The following is an 18,287-nucleotide window of genomic DNA, read 5'->3' on the forward strand; positions in this document are numbered from 1 at the left end:
TTGCTTTCTAACTTGATGAAATGCCAGTTTCAAGATGAAGGGAACTCTTCTTGGTCCCCCTTTTTATGCCTTTATCAAAATATGCTGATTTTTATCTGATTTCCAGAAAACACATAGTGGTGCAGGAACGAGTATGGGGAGGATGGCACAAATACTCTGCAATAGTTGCTGCCAAGCAGAATAACATAGGAAAATAATGACTAGCTTTCCATTTGTATTGAATGTTGCAGTACAGGGATGGGGGTGAGGATGAAAGCCAGTTCACATATTTAATAAAATAGGACCACATAAGAATTGAGTTCAGGATTATAGTATGAGGAAAAACATTTTATTATATACATTTTGTTTGTGCACAAATATTGAGAGATCATTTCAAGACATTACCAGCTACATGATTAGTTAAAGTCCTGGCTGAAGCCCAAAACCAGGTCCCTTGGGTGGTTCTAACAATGAAGTTAAACCTCCAGCTGGCTCACAAGAAAATCGCCCACTCCTAAAAAGGGAAAAAGATAATGAAACATTTTGTTTGAATACCATAGAGAAAATGTTTTTGTAAACCACACCATTCCTCAGCCTTTTATGTGCTTGCATTCAGTATTACCTAGTATAGACACTCAATACTAAGTCTTCTTAAAATTGTAGCGTATATGCATTTTTTCTGAACTTCTCTAACTGGGATACTAACAACATGCTTTACAGTATGCATCTAACCGTAAGTCCTGACACTTAACAGGCGTGGTAAACAAAATTTCATGTAGTCACATGAGATAAGTAACCAAATGCTTGGTCAAAGAACTAAATGTCTGGAAAGATGTGAAGAGAATTCCCAGAGGAGTTGGGAGGGAGGAAATATTTGGTAAACAGAACTTTGTTAGTTACAATATGGGTATTGAGTTTTGGAAGAACAACTTTGCAGTGAGTGGGAGATGGGAGCCCGGACAGATGAACTTTGGAATGGTCAAGTCTAGAAATAACCAAAAACCTGTGAGAATTTTAGCAGGGCACGAGTTGGGTAACATTACTGAGATGGAACTGAGCAAGCTTGTTGGTGGTCAGAAATGATATCAAGGTTATGATAGCCTCTGGCTATGTTCTTCTTGGAGCCCAGAGAGCAGTTTGTGGTGGGGTGCGAAGATGCTACTTACCATTATATAGGTGGAAATTTCTGCTGATCCAGTGATAAATGTCAAATGAGCAGTTTGAAAAGCACTGCATTAAGATGAGCTGAATATGTGTGCTTGAGCTGGGTGAGGTAGTATTCCTGTGAAACCTTTTTTTTGGATAAAGATGTTGAGAGATCAGAAGATACCAATGATAAATTGTTGAGCCACTTTAAATGTAATAGTGCAAAAAAAAAAGAAAAAATCCACTGTAGCTGTTTCTTGTAACAACTGGGTAAGTAATAATGATTCCACGTGGGTGTGGTATCTAACAGCATGATTCAGAAAAGGTGATGGAGTCTGTGGTCAATCATGTAAAAGTTGAGGAAAAATTTGTTTTCGTTTTCACATACTGCTGGTGAAGCAAGCAAATTGCAGCTTACCAGTGCCGTGGTAGGGATGGAAAGTCAGATTCAAACATTAAAATTCAGGAAGGTTGGAAATGAGAACAGGCAGGGCTTGCAGAGTGTTGATGGCAGATTTAAGGGGAAAAATGGCTGGAACTTGAGCTGAGAAACCTTTTAACATGAGAATTGGAAATCTGAGGAAGCAGAAGATGGGACCCATGGACAAATGAGATCCGATAAGGGCACATGAGAGAGAAAGTTGCCAGTGCAGGAAAGAATCAGGATGAAGGGAGGGAAGAGCTAAGGCAGCTAAATGAGTGTTCATGACACAGTAATCCATAAGTTTCTGCCTAGCCTGAGTTCTGATAAGTGCAAGGGGAGGAAGGTTTAAAATCAATGAAGAACCCAGGCATTATATCTGTATGCCCCTATATATTATTATGATGACCTTAAAAGGCTACGTAGTGACAACTATAACCTAGAGAGAGCGGGTATGATTAATTCTCCTGTTGAAGAAGCCTTTTGGCCTCCTTGCTGTAAATGAGATCGATATTGTGCACAACTTGCATCCATTTCTTTCGAGCTGTATCTTTTTGTGAAATGCTGAAGTTTCTGCTATTTTCTGTTTCCCTATACTTTAGCAGCATTTGTTTGCTGTATAATTGACTACATGCTGTGTGCTCAAACATATGCCCTGCCTTAGCTGTTAAGTTGAAGGCAGGGCATAAGTTTGAGCACACAGTAAGAGATTTTAAGTTAGTCTGTTTATTTAAAAACAAAATACATGCAGATTGTTATTAGCACACTATACAACCTTTACTAGGACCCACAAAGAAAGTTTCTGCTTCAGACTCTAGCCTGCATTTTACTTTCTTGTCAGCAACCACGTACTTAGCACTGGCTGGTGGCTTCTGATTGAGCTATTTTGGTCAGCTAACCAATGGCATGCAACTGAAATCTAGGAGTTAAAACACCCAGAGCTTGAAATAACATTTTGCCCCATCCAAATGTGCTGATTTCAAAGTAGACTTTTGTCTTAATTAGGTGAATTGTCAAGGTGGATTAAGAAAGAAGGAATAGGCTTGACATGGGGAAATCAAAATTTAACATACCTTTGACAGTTTTCTACACAGCAATTTTGTATAATCCCTATCGCAGCATTTCTTATTCCTGGTCAGCCTCTATATATGGTAAGTACCACTGACCACTAGCCATGACAATAGCAATTATAAAAGTGCATTGACTCGTTTAAGTGGTGTACATGTCATTAACTAAGTCACTACTTCTGACTGTCGAACACATAGGGGAAAAAAAATTTGTAAAATCTTGAATTCTTACCAGAACTAAGAGTCTATCTTGCCCTGCTCAACACCAAGTTTAAACAAAATACTGAAAAATTGTTTTGTGGCTATCATTCCAGACAAAAGTTGTAGGCATGCTGCAATTACACAGATGTGTGCACCATAGAGGGGATTAATGTCCTTATTTGCTTCTTAACTGGAAATGGCTGCTTCTAATAATTGAACATGAAATAGATCATTTGATCACAAATGTCACTTGATCAGTTTTAGACCTAGTAAGCAAACTTGAATGTTCATTTAACTAATTTGTTTGCAGTATATGAAGAGAGCATGCAAAATGGCATTAGAATGGGACTTTGCAACTTGTTCAAAAGTAAAAGATTTGACCGATTTACATAGTTGCTTGATATTTATAAATTTGAAACATGATCCAAGCTGTCATTAATTTAAAAGAAACTAGCAAGCAAAACAGCTGATGGAACACTTAGGCACACAGCTGCCTTTTCCAAATTCTCAAATACAATGGTTGTCCAGTGTAACTGTCTTATCTCTATGTACTAAAAACAAATTTAAAATGCATCACAGCTGCTGTTGCTTGTCTTTATCGGAAAGAGAAGTTTTTAATTGACTTGCATGTGATGACTAATTAGTTACACAGGAGAAAAATTGAAGATCATTATTTGCTTTTGTTAAAGTACATGTTGCAAGTTGAATGCTATATCTGTGCTGAAAGGATTAAAAAGAAAACTCATTTACCAAGGACAAATTCCCCTTGGGATGTGCAATCATCAACTGAGACTCTACCTGCTGATTGCCAAATATAATGTTGCTGGTAACTGCAGTGTGCAAATCATAGGGAAAGTTGAGATCACTGACCAGTGTTCCCACCATGCTTAAAAATTCATCACTGAATGTCTCTGTTCAAGTTTGAATAATGATATCACATTTTTGAAATTAGATACAAATTTATGCTTGAGTATATCTGGGAAGGAGAGGAGAAAGCTGATATTACTTTAATAATCACAATACCTTAAACTAATTTTCAAAGAATAGTTCTTTGGTTTGTAGGTTCACTTTATAATGGAATTACAGAATCACTTTCTTAAAATTTCCATTGATCAAAATATCACAAACAGGTATTTTAACTGCTGCTCAGAACAGACCTCTGGTGTGGTTGCTGAGCTACCATTGCCAGGGAAAGGTCAGGCTTCATTATCTTGCAACTTGTTAAGTAGTAGGCGAAGCTTGATTTTCCTTGAAGGAGCACTCACTTTTAATAGCACTGCAGATTGTTTTATCTGGGGACCTATTTCACTAGGGTGGAAAAGTCATAATGTACTAAGGGTAGGAAAATGGTGTTGGAAGATAAGTCATTATCTTTTTGAAATGCACAGCAGGGCTAACAGGGCCAAGTAGCCTCCTAATGCTTAAGTTTGTTCTGAAGATAATTCCATTAGGCCAGTAGCCACTTTTGGAAAGGTGTTATTTCTTTAAAGATTAAAAACAGAAATTGGTGAAAAATTGAGCTCAGAGGGTAAATAACCCTGTGGCTTTTAACTGCCTATCCACCCAGTTTGGATGGAGAAAAGTCAATCCCAAAATTTGGATTCATACACACTCAAGACTGGATATCAACTGTCGATGACGCATAAGAGCATAAATCCATCTGTGGTAAACGTGAAAGCCACAATCTTGTTTGCTAAAACACTGGTTCCTAAAGCTAAGCAGGTAGCCTAACTATAGAATCATAAGGGGAAGAAAGCACAACCAAGGGTCATAATAAATGTGTATTAATAAATACATTTTTTGTCCAATCTTCCAAATTTAGATATTTTTTAAACATTGCATTTTACAGCATAACTTAACATTCTATTTACCTTGGGCCAGGTTTGGGAATCTTGCCTGCCTTTAATTCATCAATTATTTCCTCCATGTCTTTTGGTGTTAAATCCTCCTATAATGCAAATATTATTTATCTGCAATTGTACACCATTACATTTAATATACAATTTAATGTAAATTGTACACTATTGTGTAAGAGAAAAAAGTTAGTGGTGCTAAAGTTGAAAATGAGAAACTACAGTGAAAATTATAGTGTTAGATGAAAATAATGCAAGAGGAGCACTGCTGGACGCTCAAGGGATTATTTTCCGAGAAGTAAATGAAGAACAGTCAAGTATCAAATCTAATTCTAATGTTTGTGAAACATTGGTCCTTGTGAGAAGTTTGTCATTTACTTAAATTATTACTTTGTGCTGGTTGTGGCCTAGTGGTTAGCACTGTTAGAGGTTATGGGTTCAAGTCGCAATGCAGAGACTTCTACCCAAAACATAAGCTGGACACATCCATCTTATATGATGTTAAATCGAGGTCTCTTCTATTTCCCCAAGAAAACAAAGGACTGCATGAAAGTTAGCTTTTATATCTTGGCTTTTGTGTAGCCAAGGAGCAGAATGAATGATAATGATTGATGGACAACATACTTAATTCATGAGAGCAATGTCTAAAATGAATACTCCATCTGTATTTACTAGGGGCATTGTGGTTGGAGAATTTGGGAAAAGGGATGATAAAATTCTGAAATATACTACTGAAGGAGTTTAGATGTCTTAGCAGGCTTAAATGTGGATAAATCCCCAGAACCTAATGAAATGTACCCTAGGCTGCTTTGGGAGGCAAGGAAGGAGATCGTTAGGGCCTTTAGAGATTTTTACATTTTCAGTGGCCACAGCTGAGGTGCCAGATGACTGGAAGGCAGCAAATGTGGTGTCTTTATTCAAGAAAATCAACAGAGATAAGCTAGGTATTTACTGACCTGTGAGTTTAATGTCAGTACGTAAATTATTGGGGGGGGGGGGGGGAATTGAACAGGATTACTCTACACTTAAAGGCAGGAATTTAAGATAGCATCGTTTCATTAGTGGGAGATCCTGTCTGATCAACTTGATTGAATTTTTGGAAGGGATAACAATGTGTTGACGAGGGCATTGCAGTTGATATAGACTACATGGATTTCAGTAAGGTCTTTGACAAGGTCCCACATGTGAGATGGATCTGAAAGGTTACAGCCTTGGGATCCAGTGCAACTTCGTAAATTGGATTAAAAATTAGCTTGGTGATGGGAGGAAGAGGACTGATTGGAAGCCTGTGACCAGTAGTGTACCACAGGGTTCAGTGAGAAATCCTTACTGTTTGTTATATACATTAATTTGGATTTATTAATTTATATACAATGATTTGGAATATGAACCTTGTGCTTTAAGAATCTTAGATTGACTTTGAAATGTTTGCTTATGTGGTTCTCAGGGTGGCACATATTCCAATTTCTGACTTTTAAAACTAAATAGTAGCTTAAGTTTGGATTTCTAAAGTCTGATTAATATGCATGCCTTCATTTTTTTCATCACATGAAGTTCTAAAATGTTGAAAAATATTTAAGACTTACATAATAATTGTCATTAATTTGCACCATTGGTGCATTCACACATGCACCCAGACACTCCACTTCTGTGACAGTGAAAAGCTTATCAGGTGTTGTTTCTCCAACTGCGATACCTAAAAATGAAATTAATTTTGTTAACTCATTTTGCATCAAAATCACATTTACTTTGAGATTCATCAGAACCAATTTGAATAGTTTTTGCAAAAAGGAAAAGCATTCAGCTTGTTTAGGGATATAATCTCCCATTATTATACAGTTGAGGCACTTGCTATTGAATTAAACTTCAAAAATAACCGTTCCAGAAATGCTAATTTTCAGTTCTCTGGTATATTGAACATTTAAAAACTATTTTGTTACTTTTAAATTGTATTGTTTTACATAGTGACATATTGAATAGCAGGGCTTTTTAGATGTAATTAATCAAGAATGTTATGATTTGCATTGTTTCAAAATTAAAATAATGTACAGCACCAAATGGAAATTTGGGTTATCTAGTACTTTTAAAGATGGTCAGACCCCACTTGGAGTATTGTGCTCAGTTCTGGTCGCCTCACTACAGGAAAGATGTGGAAGCCATAGCGAGGGTGCAGAGGAGATTTACAAAGATGCTGCCTGGAATGTGGAGCATACCTTATGAAAGCAGGTTGAGGGAACTCTACCTTTTCTCCTTGGAGAGACTGAGGATGAGGAGGGACCTGATAGAGGTATATAAAATGATGAGAGGTATTGATAGGTAGTAGTCAGAGGGCTTTTCCCCAGGGCTGAATTGGTGGCCACAAGAGGACATAGGTTTAAGGTGCTGGGGAGTAGATATAGAGGAGATGTTAGGGGAAGTTTTTTTACTCAGAGTGGTGAGTGCGTGGAATGGGCTGCCAGAGATGGTGGTGGAGGCTGATACGATAGGGTCTTTCAAGAGACTGTTAGATAGGTATATGGAGCAGAGTAAAATAGAGGGCTATGGGTAAGCCTAGTAATTTCTAGGGTAGGGACATGTTCAGCACAGCTTTGTGGGCCGAAGGGCCTGAATTGTGCTGTAATTGTTCTATGTTCTATGGCCTTTCTCTTAAAAGGTTACAACTTAAATCACAATCTTATCAATGTTACTTTTTTTAAGGCAAGTCTGCCAATTCAGCAAGCAGAGGAAATTTTCTAATGGGGGCAGGGAAATGAAGTAGAACTAAAGAGGGGTGGGATTTCATAGAAATGGGAAGCTTGGTCACTGACTCCAGGATTCTGCTACAAATTGCAAGAACGTAAAGAATTGTAGGTTACTATTTATAGTCTAGGAATGATTAACCTGATTATAATTCTTCAGCTACAGCCATGAGTTATGGTCAATCACTTGCAAGAGATGCAATTTACTTCCACAGCTGTTCACATTCTGGCTATAGAGCATGAATGCCTTTGATTTGAACCATGACTGCTTGGGATACCTTTTCAGCTGGGGTAATCATGGTCTTATTGTCTCTCATTAAAAAGACTTGAACAGGGGAAAAGGTGAATTTCAGCAGTAGAACGAGAGAAAGAGAAGCAAATGTTATAAGTATTTGGGGGGGGGGGGAGAGTGAGAGAGGGAGGGAAGATTGTTTCAATTATTTGCAATCGTATTAAAATGGTCAAATGGGATCATTATTTTAAATAGAAAAGTAAGCAAATAATGAAGAATCTATACAAATAGTTAATTAGGCCATTGTTGGAACAATACAGTCTATAATAGTATATAGCTGATTAGCAAATGTAAAATTAACTGCATACCACTGGAGTTGAAGGGTATAGTTGTGGTAAACTTTTGATATGGGTCTACTGACAAGCCGTGGTTTTGAGAAAAATATGATCGCGCATAGATATTTTCTTTGGTCTGTGAAAGTAAACAATGACTAGGACTAATACTAGAAGCATAGAGTAAATAATATCCTCTAGGAAATGTACAAGTGTATTTGCAGAGTAGTTCTGGTACTGACTAAGCTCCAGCAACAAGATATCCATAATGGGAAATTGAGCCTTTTTTCTGGATTAAAATCTGCAGGTGTTAAATAATTCAATCCTTTCAAAACATCAGTATAGTCTCATGCAGCACGTGAGTTACCCAATGACCAAGACCTAAGTAAAGCAATTGATGCAGGCAATTTGAGGGATTTTAAAAGCTAAGTTTTTCAGGTTCAACATTAGTCATTCAAAACTCTCTACAATTCAGAACAAAACCTTGATTCAAACTTGTATAATAATGTTACACAACATTAATTCCATTTACTGAAATAACATGTCACTATCCAATCTTTTTGATGGAGAGCAGCATGAATAAGTGTTCCTGACTAGTCTTGCCTTGAAGCACTATCCCTACAAAACATAAGATTTTTGCTCAGTAAGAGCAAAGTTTATGCACACAATTTTTCTCAAATCATGTTTAAACTATCAACTTCTCAACATTGAATTAAGGCCATATTTATTGATTTCTTGTATCTCTATTGGTTGATGCTTGTTGTTTAATGTCACAGATGAAATCTAATGTTGCAAAATGTGATATGTTCTATTTTGGTAGGGAGAATGAAGAGGGAGGGCACAATTCTAAAAGGGGTACAAGAGCCAAAAAAAATGCACACAAGCTACAAATGTAGAGTTTTTTCCCTAAAGTAATTTTTAATAAATAATGCTATTACCCAATCTAAAATCCCCAAGTTGAGCAAACTAAAGAATTTCTTCTTAGAAGTTCCATTATCACAGATCCAAGCTCCACTCAGAACTGAAACATTTCAGTCAAGAGCTGCATTTTTGGATATGCTTTCTTTAGGCTGTGACATTAAAATTCTTTGTTGAGCTGGATATGGCTCCTATGGAATTCTGTGAAGACATTTCTTCACCAGTATATCCTGCAACCAAAGCAGAAATTGTCCATTTATTCTGCTGGTATTTGTGCAAATTAGTTGTCTATTTATAAGTAACATTAAGTGTAGTTACTGTTTAATTATTTTGGAATATTCTGCAGACATTAAAGTGGTATGTAAGCAAGGTTTTCCTAACAAAGATTTGCTTAAAAAGAGCTTTAATGAACCACCATTTAAAGAAGTTTGTAGCCAAAGTGTTTTTAATAACTTCTTGAGTGACGAACTTCATTCCTTTTTTTAAAAAAAGAGATCAATTACTAATTTTAAGTAAAGCAAGGTGTAATCAAGTATGAATGGAATATATTTAAAAAATGGAATCCAATTTCATGGGGTTTGATTACATGATCCTTTCAATGTAGAAGCACAATATCCTACCTATAATACTGATTTAATTCTTTGAACATTTTTTCTACTTTAATTGTACATTATCCAGATTTTCTGCTTACCAAGTTTTTCCTTGATACATTTTACAATGCCGTCAGAGTCCCGCAGCATGCATGGTGTAGTTGTACATACTTGAATATGGTACTTTCCCACTGGCTTACGATTAAACATAGTGTAAAATGTTGCCACTTCATATACTCTCATAGCAGGCATTTTAAGAATCTCAGCAACCTTTAAGGGGAAAAATAAAGGTAAAGAAAGTGACTTTACAATTTTTGGTTCCTAGAATGGACTCCCATAGATGCAGTATTTCACTTTTGCAATCCCTTGTGTCAGAAATATTAAATAAAAAGATGATGGTAAAACATGGGTCAGGCTACATCAGTTAATATTTTAGGTCCATGCCATTTCTTCAGACAAAGGTAAGAATGTAGCCTCTTCCACAATGTAAGAACTAAATACAAAATAGGTAACTACTCTACAGAACACCTTTAGTCCAGAAACATAACTGAGCTTACAATCACTCATCACTAAATCCCCATCTCTCCCAGTCCCACTCTTACTTCTAGTGCAACAGGACTCAAAGCAAGCTCCAGGAATAAGATCTCACTTTCAAACTAGGCACAATGCAGTCCCTGGAACGTAGCACTGTATTCAACAATTTCAGACAAGCAACAATTCAGATTTCTGGCACAAGCAGTTTTGTTTCTTTAAATGTTCATTGAATATTTTATGTAGAAAATAACAGGCCAGTTGGCTATTCAAGCCTGATCTGCCAGTCAATATGATCATGGCTGATAATCCAATTCAGTATCCTTTCCAGTTTCCTCCCTATATCCCTTAATTTCTTTAGCCATTAGAATTTTTTCTAGCTCCATCTTGAATGTTTAATGATTTGGCCTCAAACTGCCTTCAACAGTGCAGAATTTCACAGGTTCATTATTTTATTATAGAACACAGTACAGCACAGGAATAGGCCATTTGGCCCATGATGTCTGTGCCAACCATGAGGTCAAATTAAGCTAAACCTATCTGCCTGCACACGATCCATATCCCTCCATGTTGATGTGCCTGTCTGAAGGCATCTTCACCACCACCATCCCTGACAGTGCATTTAGGCACTGACCACTGTTTTCAAACAAAAATTACCCCACACATCTTTTAAGTTTTCCTCCTCTCACCTTAAAGCTATGTTGTGTAGTATTTTACATTTCTACCCTGGGAAAGAGACTTTATTATGCCTAGATAATATAATCGGGTCTCTCCTCAGTTCCAGAGGAAACAATCTAAATCTGTCCAACCTCTTTATAGCTAATACTTTCTAATCCAGGCAGCATCCTCATGAATCTCCTATGTCCCCTCTCCAAAGCCTCCACATCCTTCCTGTAATGGGGTGACTAGAACTGAACCCAATGCTCCAAATGCAGCCTAACCAAAGTTTTATACAGCTGCAACATTACTTCCTGACTCTTGTACTCAGTGCCCTGATTGATGAAGGCAAGTGTGCCGTACACCACCTTTACCATCCTATACACTTGTGCTGCTACTTTCAGGGAGCTATGGACTTTGATCCCAAGATCCCTCTGTACATCAATACTCCTGCCATTTACTGTATGTTCCCCATAACATTTGATCTTCCAAAAGTAACACCTCACACTTGCCCAGATTAAACTCCATCTGCCATTTCTCTGCCCACATCTCCAACTGATCCTGCTGTATCCCTTGCCAACCACCTTCACTATCTACAACTCCACCAATTTTTTGTTTGCAAACTTACTAATTAGCCATCTACATTTTTGTCCAAGGCAATTATACATCACAAACGAGAGGTCCAGGCACTGATCACTGTGGAACACCCCTGTTCACAGACATCCAGTCAGAAATAACATCCCTCCACTACTACACTCCGTCTTCTTTGGCCAAGCCCATTTTGAACCCAATCTACCAAGTCTCCGTGGATCCCATGCATCTTAATCTTCTGGATCAGATACAATCCAGAGGGAGTGTGAGGAGAATGAAATGGGATTAGCACAACCAGGTGCTTAATGGTTGGTATGGACTTTGTGAGCTAAAGTGCTGTATGAACCTCTGTAATTTCTTTATATAGATGCTACCTATCATGCTGAGTATTTCCAGATATTTCTGCTTTGATACCAGATTGTGACTCCTTTAACTTCCTATCAATTTAAAAAAGCTTTTAAGTAACAAGCATACAGCACAGAATTGGATCCTTCAGCTCTCCATACCTCTGCAGGTCATCAAACAATATACTAATCCAATTTACCAGCCCTTGGTCCATAGTCTTCTATGCCTTGGCGATTCAAGTGCTCATCTAGATGCTGAAACTTTGAGAAACTCCACTATCACCTCAGGCAGCTAGTTCCAGGCTCCAAACACCCTCTGGGTGAAAACATACTTTCTCAGAGTTCCCTGGACCTTCTATTCCTTAGCTAAACATATACCCTCCTTCTGTTTTAGACAGCTGTTATGGGGAAAATCTTTCACTATCTATGCCCCTCATAATTTTGCATATTTCAATCAGGTGATGTTCTATACCAGAAATTCCCCACAATGCATGCAAAACACATGACTTGTATCATAAATATAAGCTGTTTATGAAAGGAGGGTTAAGCAACTATTCTAGGCTAATGGGTGTGGCAGATGTCATTTTAGTATGGATAAATATAGTGAAATGCATGCAAGTCACAAATTGATATGTGTATACTATGTTTAATGACTCACTTAAGCCTGCAGAACCAAAGAAGAACCAGGAGGTAATGTTAATTAAATATTGTAGGCTGATTCATTACCAGGTGTGATAGATTTCTAATCAGTAATGGAGATGATGGGAGAGTGGATTTGAGGAATGTCAGATGAGCCATGATTCCTTGGAATGGCAAGCAAGCTTGAGGCTAAATGGCCTCAGCCTGTTTCCACTACTTAAGGTCTTATAGTGGAGACTTGGAACAATGTACTCTCACTAGAGAAATGTAGACCAAGATCTTTAGCAGGGATTATTCTTTAAATTCAATAGAACCATTGAAACATCAATACAGAATAAATAAAAAGATAGATACCAAGAAGTAATTTTTGCAGAGGGTCACTGACCCTGGAATAGATTGCAAAACTATATCAATGTTACAAGGCTTCAAAAGGGAGCTAAATGAATCACAATGGAAAAAAAAGGTGTGATTGGCCAGTGACACAGTTTCTTTAGTTCCTGTTAAAGTCAGAAATTTTTCCATAAATTTTTGTAAAAATGAGGATACAAGGGCAATATACAAATCAAGGAAGTTAATCTAAACTTCTATAAATCACTGGTTAGGCTTCAACTATTGTATTGTGCCCAAATCTGGTCTCAACACTTTAGAAAGGATGTAAAGACTTTGGAACTGCAACAGAACAGTTATTTGAGGACCTTAGTGAAGATGAGATTCTTCTTTAGAGCACAGAAGATTAAGGAGAGATTAAACTGAAGTGTTCTAACAATGAAAGATTTTGATAAAGGAAGAGAAATTATCTCTATCATTGTCTAATAATTTGAAAATATTTAAGATAATTGGTAAATGAATTGAGAACAAGAAGATGCGAAAGCAATTTATGATCTGGAATGTGCAGCCTGGGGCAGTGGGAGCAAATTCAACTCTAATTTAAACAGGGAAATATTTTCAGGTCAATGTGGAAAGAGCAGGGGGTTGGTACTAATTGCAAAGCTCCTTTAAAGAGCTGACACTAGCACAATAAGCTAAATGGCTGCCTTTTACCTGGTGAGATTTTACTACTTTCCCTGCACCTCTGGGGCATTCCAAAACTATGGGTGATGGTAAAGGGTTAATGCTGCAAATAACTGCATTCAGTTCAGATGGGAAAAGCTAATATGAACCAACTGAACCTTATATGGAAAAGCTTAAAACAGGTCAGCAAGAAACTGCAACTGTATATATAGTTGTGTGTGTTTAAGGATTTAAACCATGTTTAGCCATCAAAAAATCTACTTGTTTGAGAATCAGATGACAAAAGCTGTAAATGTTTAGCATTTTTACTATTAGCCCCATTATGTGTTGCTTATTTTAGCAAATTTTGTTTCCCCGAGCACGTGAAAATAAGCACTGTTGTTAAGAAATAAAAAATGTTGTTTCCCTGAGCACGTGGCCCCTCGAGCCTGCAAAGCTATTCAATATTATTATCACAGCTGATCCACCCCAGGCCTCAACTCCTGTTCTATGTCAGTTTTCCCCATAGCTTTCAATTCCCCAGTATTTCAAAAGATTACCTACTTTCTCTTTAAATACCCCCAATGATCCAGCTTCCACAACCCTGCAGGATAGAGAATTCCAGAGATCCCCCATCCTCAGAAAATTCCCAAGCACCTCAGTTTTAAATGACCATCCCCTTGTAACAATGTCCTCTTGTTAGAGAGTCTCCCACCAGTAGAAACACTCAATGTATATTTTGACCCCTTGGGATCTTCTACGTTTCAATAAGATCATCCTTCATTGTTCCAACTCCAAAGAATACAGATCCAAATTTTTTTCAGCTGCTTGTGATAGGACAACCCTCCCATCCCAGGAATTAGCCCAGCAAATCTCTTTTGGACTACATCCAATGCTTGTATATTCTTCCTTTAAATAGACCATGCATAGAAATCCCAGGTATTGCCTTGCCAACACCCTGTATAATTGTAACAATACTTCCCTACTTCTAAACTCCAACCGCCTTGCAATTTTCCTTCATAACTGGGTCTCTGTCAACATCAAACTTGTAGGTCAAAATAACAGATGCATTTTGCTGTATCAGAGGACCAACAATATGCCTGACTAGATTTGAAGTGCTGCAACACAACAGATGGCTGACAACAATGCCTTATACATAGTGTTCCCAAAACTAAGCTTATTTCTTAGTAATTCTACAAGGTGATTAATTTAGTCTCTGCTGTAATTTACCATTTAAGGAGGCACTTTACCATATATATATATACACATACATATAAAAAAAACGTAGTTTTCTTAGAAAAGGTAATAAGGAGGCTGCATAACCAAATAAAAATGATGAACAAGAAAGAACGTGCAGATGGTAAGAATTACAACGTTCATGCACATTGGCATTTACTAAGTTTGGCACTCGCTCAGTTCTGATAATACAACCCAATCTAGGTGCAACATTGAACAATTTTAAGGCCCCCCAATTAATAGAATGGGATTATTTTTGTCCATAATCCCTTATCAACTTGTATTTAAAATGAACATAATTGTGAACAAAGTATAAAAAATGGAGAGAGATTTTGTTGAACATAATTCTGTAATTTTCTGGTAGTTAGAGAAAGGAATAAGTTTGGTCCAAGATCTTGAACTGAGGGAAGGCTGATTTCAACAGCATAAGAGGAGCTGGCAAAAACAGTTTGAGAGCAGATGCTTACAGGTAAATTGACAGCTGACAAGTGAGAATCTTTTTAAGATGAGTTAGAGTTCAGGGCCAGCATGTTTCAGTAAGGGTGAAAGACAAAGGTAACAAGATTTAGGGATATTGAAGGTTTGATCTGGGGGGGAAAAATACAGGAAGCATAAGGTAGGTAAAAGCAACTGGAATTAAGGGAGTCTTTTGGGCAATATAGTCTGTGTAGCAGAGAATTTAAGAAAGAAATCATGAGGGGAAAAAAGTCATGAAATATCCTTTGCAAGTAAGATTGAGAATCCCAAGACATTAAATACATATCAGGAGGAAAGGGGTAGACAAAGAAATAGGACTCCCTTTATGTGCCAGGCAACAAGCAAGGCAACATCCAAAATGAATACTTTACATCTGTATTCCCCAAGGAGAAGGACATGGAAGATAGTGAGTTCAGGGAGGGATACATGGATATTCTGGAGCAGGAGGAGATGTTAGATGTTATGGGATGCATAACGGTTGAAAAATATGCAGGGCCTGTTGAGGTCTATCCCAGGTTGCTGTGGAAAGCAAGGGAGGAGATAGCTGAGGCTGTAACAGATTTTTGCAACTTTGTTAGCCATGGGCAAGGTGCCAGAAGACCAGCGGATAGCAAATGTTGTTCCTTTATTTAAGAGAAGCAGTTCAAAGCCAGGTTACTACAGGCAGGTCAGCCTTGTCACTTTTTTCTCCAAATTATTGAAGAAAATCCTAAGGGATAGGAGTTATGTATATTAGGAATAGCAGGGGATGATTGGGGACAGTCAGTGTGGCCTTGATGGGGGAAATACTGTCTCACTAGTTTTTTTAAAGGAGCTAACAGGCAGGGCAGTAGATGTTATCTATGTGGACTTTAGTAAAGCATTTGATAAGGTCCTGTAGGCAGGTCCAGAGGGTTAAAGGCACATGGGATAGAAGGTGAGCTGACTAATTGAATCCAAAATTGGCTTGGTGAGAGGAGGCAGAGGGCAGAGGAAGGATGCTTTTTTGATGAGGCATAGATTGGGTAGATAGTCAGAATCTTCCTCTCATGCTAGAGTTATCAAAAACAGGAGGTCATAGGTTTAAGGTGAGAGGAAGGAATTTTAAGGCAAAGTTTGTTTTAAAAAGGAGGTTGATATCTGGATCTCACTATCAGTGAAGGTGGTAGAATCAGATACAATTGCCAAGTTTAAAAGGTATTTGAACAGACACTTGAATAGGCAAGGCATAGAAGAATACAGACCTAATGTGGGTAAATAGGATTAGTGCAGATGGGCAAAAAGATCAATGTGGTGGGCTACAGGGCCCGTTTTCTGTGCTGTACAACTGACTCTATTTATCTTATTCACACTTGTTCCACAGAAGCTCTAATTTTATTTCTATAATGGAATTATGAACCCATTGAAATGCTTAATTCACAGCTTGTGAATTTAGTTTTTAGTGAAGTTAAACACCCAAGACTATCCACCAGACTAATAATGCTTTTAATTTAAGAATGTGGGTCACTGCATTTCAAACTCCCCTGAAGCAGCTGTGATAGTGAGCAATCCTCTTAAACTACTGCACCCCTTGTGATGATACTTCTAATGATAGCGAATGATGGGCAAATTCATGATTCTGCAGAAAAAAATGGTTGTATATATTCAAGTTGGGATGTTTGGGGGTGGGGAAAGTGTCAGCAGATTTGCCATTGCAACTTCCTAACAATGATGACTTAATGCCTAACCAGGAAATGAGACACTTCCATGCAAAGAGATAGTTGAAAACTGAAGGATTCATCCCACAACATTTTTGTAAAGTTCTAACTGATGGGGACCAAAACAACAACAGCAGAGTTCTAACTACAAGGCACTTGCCCAACCTGTGGTACAGGAGGCTTTAACATGTGAAACACTGTGTGAAGAGGAAAGAAAATGTATTTTAAAACCACATCATTTAGCATTTATTCAACCACAACCTTTTGATCACATTTAATTTACCTTGTTCATTGCTGAGAGGGGCAGCCAACCATTTTGTCTCTGTGCCAGATCCAGCACTGGGATTACAGCAGCTGATTTATGTCCTTCTGGATAACTATTAAGAATAACCTCTATTCGCTGCAACAATGAACATAAAAATGAAAAGTAAGTTTGTGTTTTGTTAACCATAACTCAAATTACAAACATTTACACATCTCCAAAGAAAGAGTCTGGAGAAAAATGAACATGCACACTAAATTATATAGAAACCATAACTGTTTCACATTGTACCTAATAGAATGATAAAATATGCCATCACCTCTGCACTACTGAGCTTAGAAATTTAGCTAGAGCATTGAAGGGAGAAAGGAACTACTTGCATTTATAGAACTCCATTTAAGGTAATGAAGGTTGCATAGTTCAATTTCATTCAACAATTACCTGTATAAATGATGCTGCTGACTTAGTCAATTACTCAGGGCTGAGAATGACTCAATTCCACTAAAGTTCTGTTGGTTCAGAGGTGGCTCAGGAGCTAAGTGGGATGTACAGACCCTGTCACAAATAGGCAGTTTGGGATGTTAAGTGTTTCTTTTGCTATTTCCACACGGTCTTGGAATGTTTCTATCAGTGTCTCTGGCCAAGTGTCTTCTCGAATGCTCCTCCTTTACTGAGCAGTCAGTAAGGACGTTACATTTTACCAAGAGGCTTTTTGAGAAGGTCCTCGGAAGTATTTTGTCTTTTTGTAGTCGTTAACCCCGATGGAGCTTGAACTAGAGTGCTTGTTTAGAGAATTTGTTGCTCAACATGTGGCCTGCCCAGTGGAGTTGGATGAACATGATCAGAACTTTGGCATTGGGAGTGAGTATTGACTTTATTTTACCCTGCCAATTAATCTGATTTGACTTTGAGATGGTGTTATTTCTCCAGTGCTATGAGATGTCCACTCTTGGTTGTAAAATTACCCTAAAATATAAGAGGACTATAGGTAGGTAGACTATTAGTTTTGTGCTATGGTTGAAGCCTTAGCCTCTGTCTCAGAATATTATTTTCCTCAGTCAGCTGAAGGCTGAGCTAGCACATGGGAGGCAGTGGTGGATTTCGTCACTGATCTCTAGTGTTGCCAAGAGGTGGCTCTTGAGATGTGGAGATTCAAATTTTTCCAGGATCTTGATTCTTGTACCATGAACACACTAACAGAGGACGTTTTGAATTTCCAAATGTTTTAAATGTACAATAAATCCTTTTCATCCACAACAGCTCTTGATCATTTATACCTCTGCCTCCATGTATCAATGTAAGCAAGCATCACCTGGATACTGTAATTTGATGAATGGTCTGGGAGAGATTGGTTCTGGAGTAGAGACGACAAAAGTTGAACAGTTTCCCAGTGGTCCTATAGATCAA

The 18,287-nt window shown here is 37.8% G+C and overlaps 1 protein-coding gene across 1 annotated transcript in view; it reads right to left on the bottom strand.

Annotated features, from left to right (window-relative positions):
• Positions 1–306: 306 nt before the first annotated feature.
• Positions 307–18,287, bottom strand: part of ndufv2 (NADH:ubiquinone oxidoreductase core subunit V2) — a 36,936-nt gene continuing 18,955 nt past the window's right edge. The window contains exons 4-8 of the mRNA XM_052023453.1: positions 16,902–17,018; positions 9,579–9,747; positions 6,254–6,363; positions 4,686–4,762; positions 307–493 (exon numbers count right to left, since the gene is read on the bottom strand). Of these exons, the coding sequence (XP_051879413.1) occupies positions 400–493; positions 4,686–4,762; positions 6,254–6,363; positions 9,579–9,747; positions 16,902–17,018 (567 nt within the window). The 3' untranslated portion in view covers positions 307–399. The remainder of the gene's footprint in view (positions 494–4,685; positions 4,763–6,253; positions 6,364–9,578; positions 9,748–16,901; positions 17,019–18,287) is intronic.

Source organism: Pristis pectinata, chromosome 9 (assembly GCF_009764475.1).
Source record: "Pristis pectinata isolate sPriPec2 chromosome 9, sPriPec2.1.pri, whole genome shotgun sequence".
Classification (NCBI taxonomy): domain Eukaryota; kingdom Metazoa; phylum Chordata; class Chondrichthyes; order Rhinopristiformes; family Pristidae; genus Pristis; species Pristis pectinata.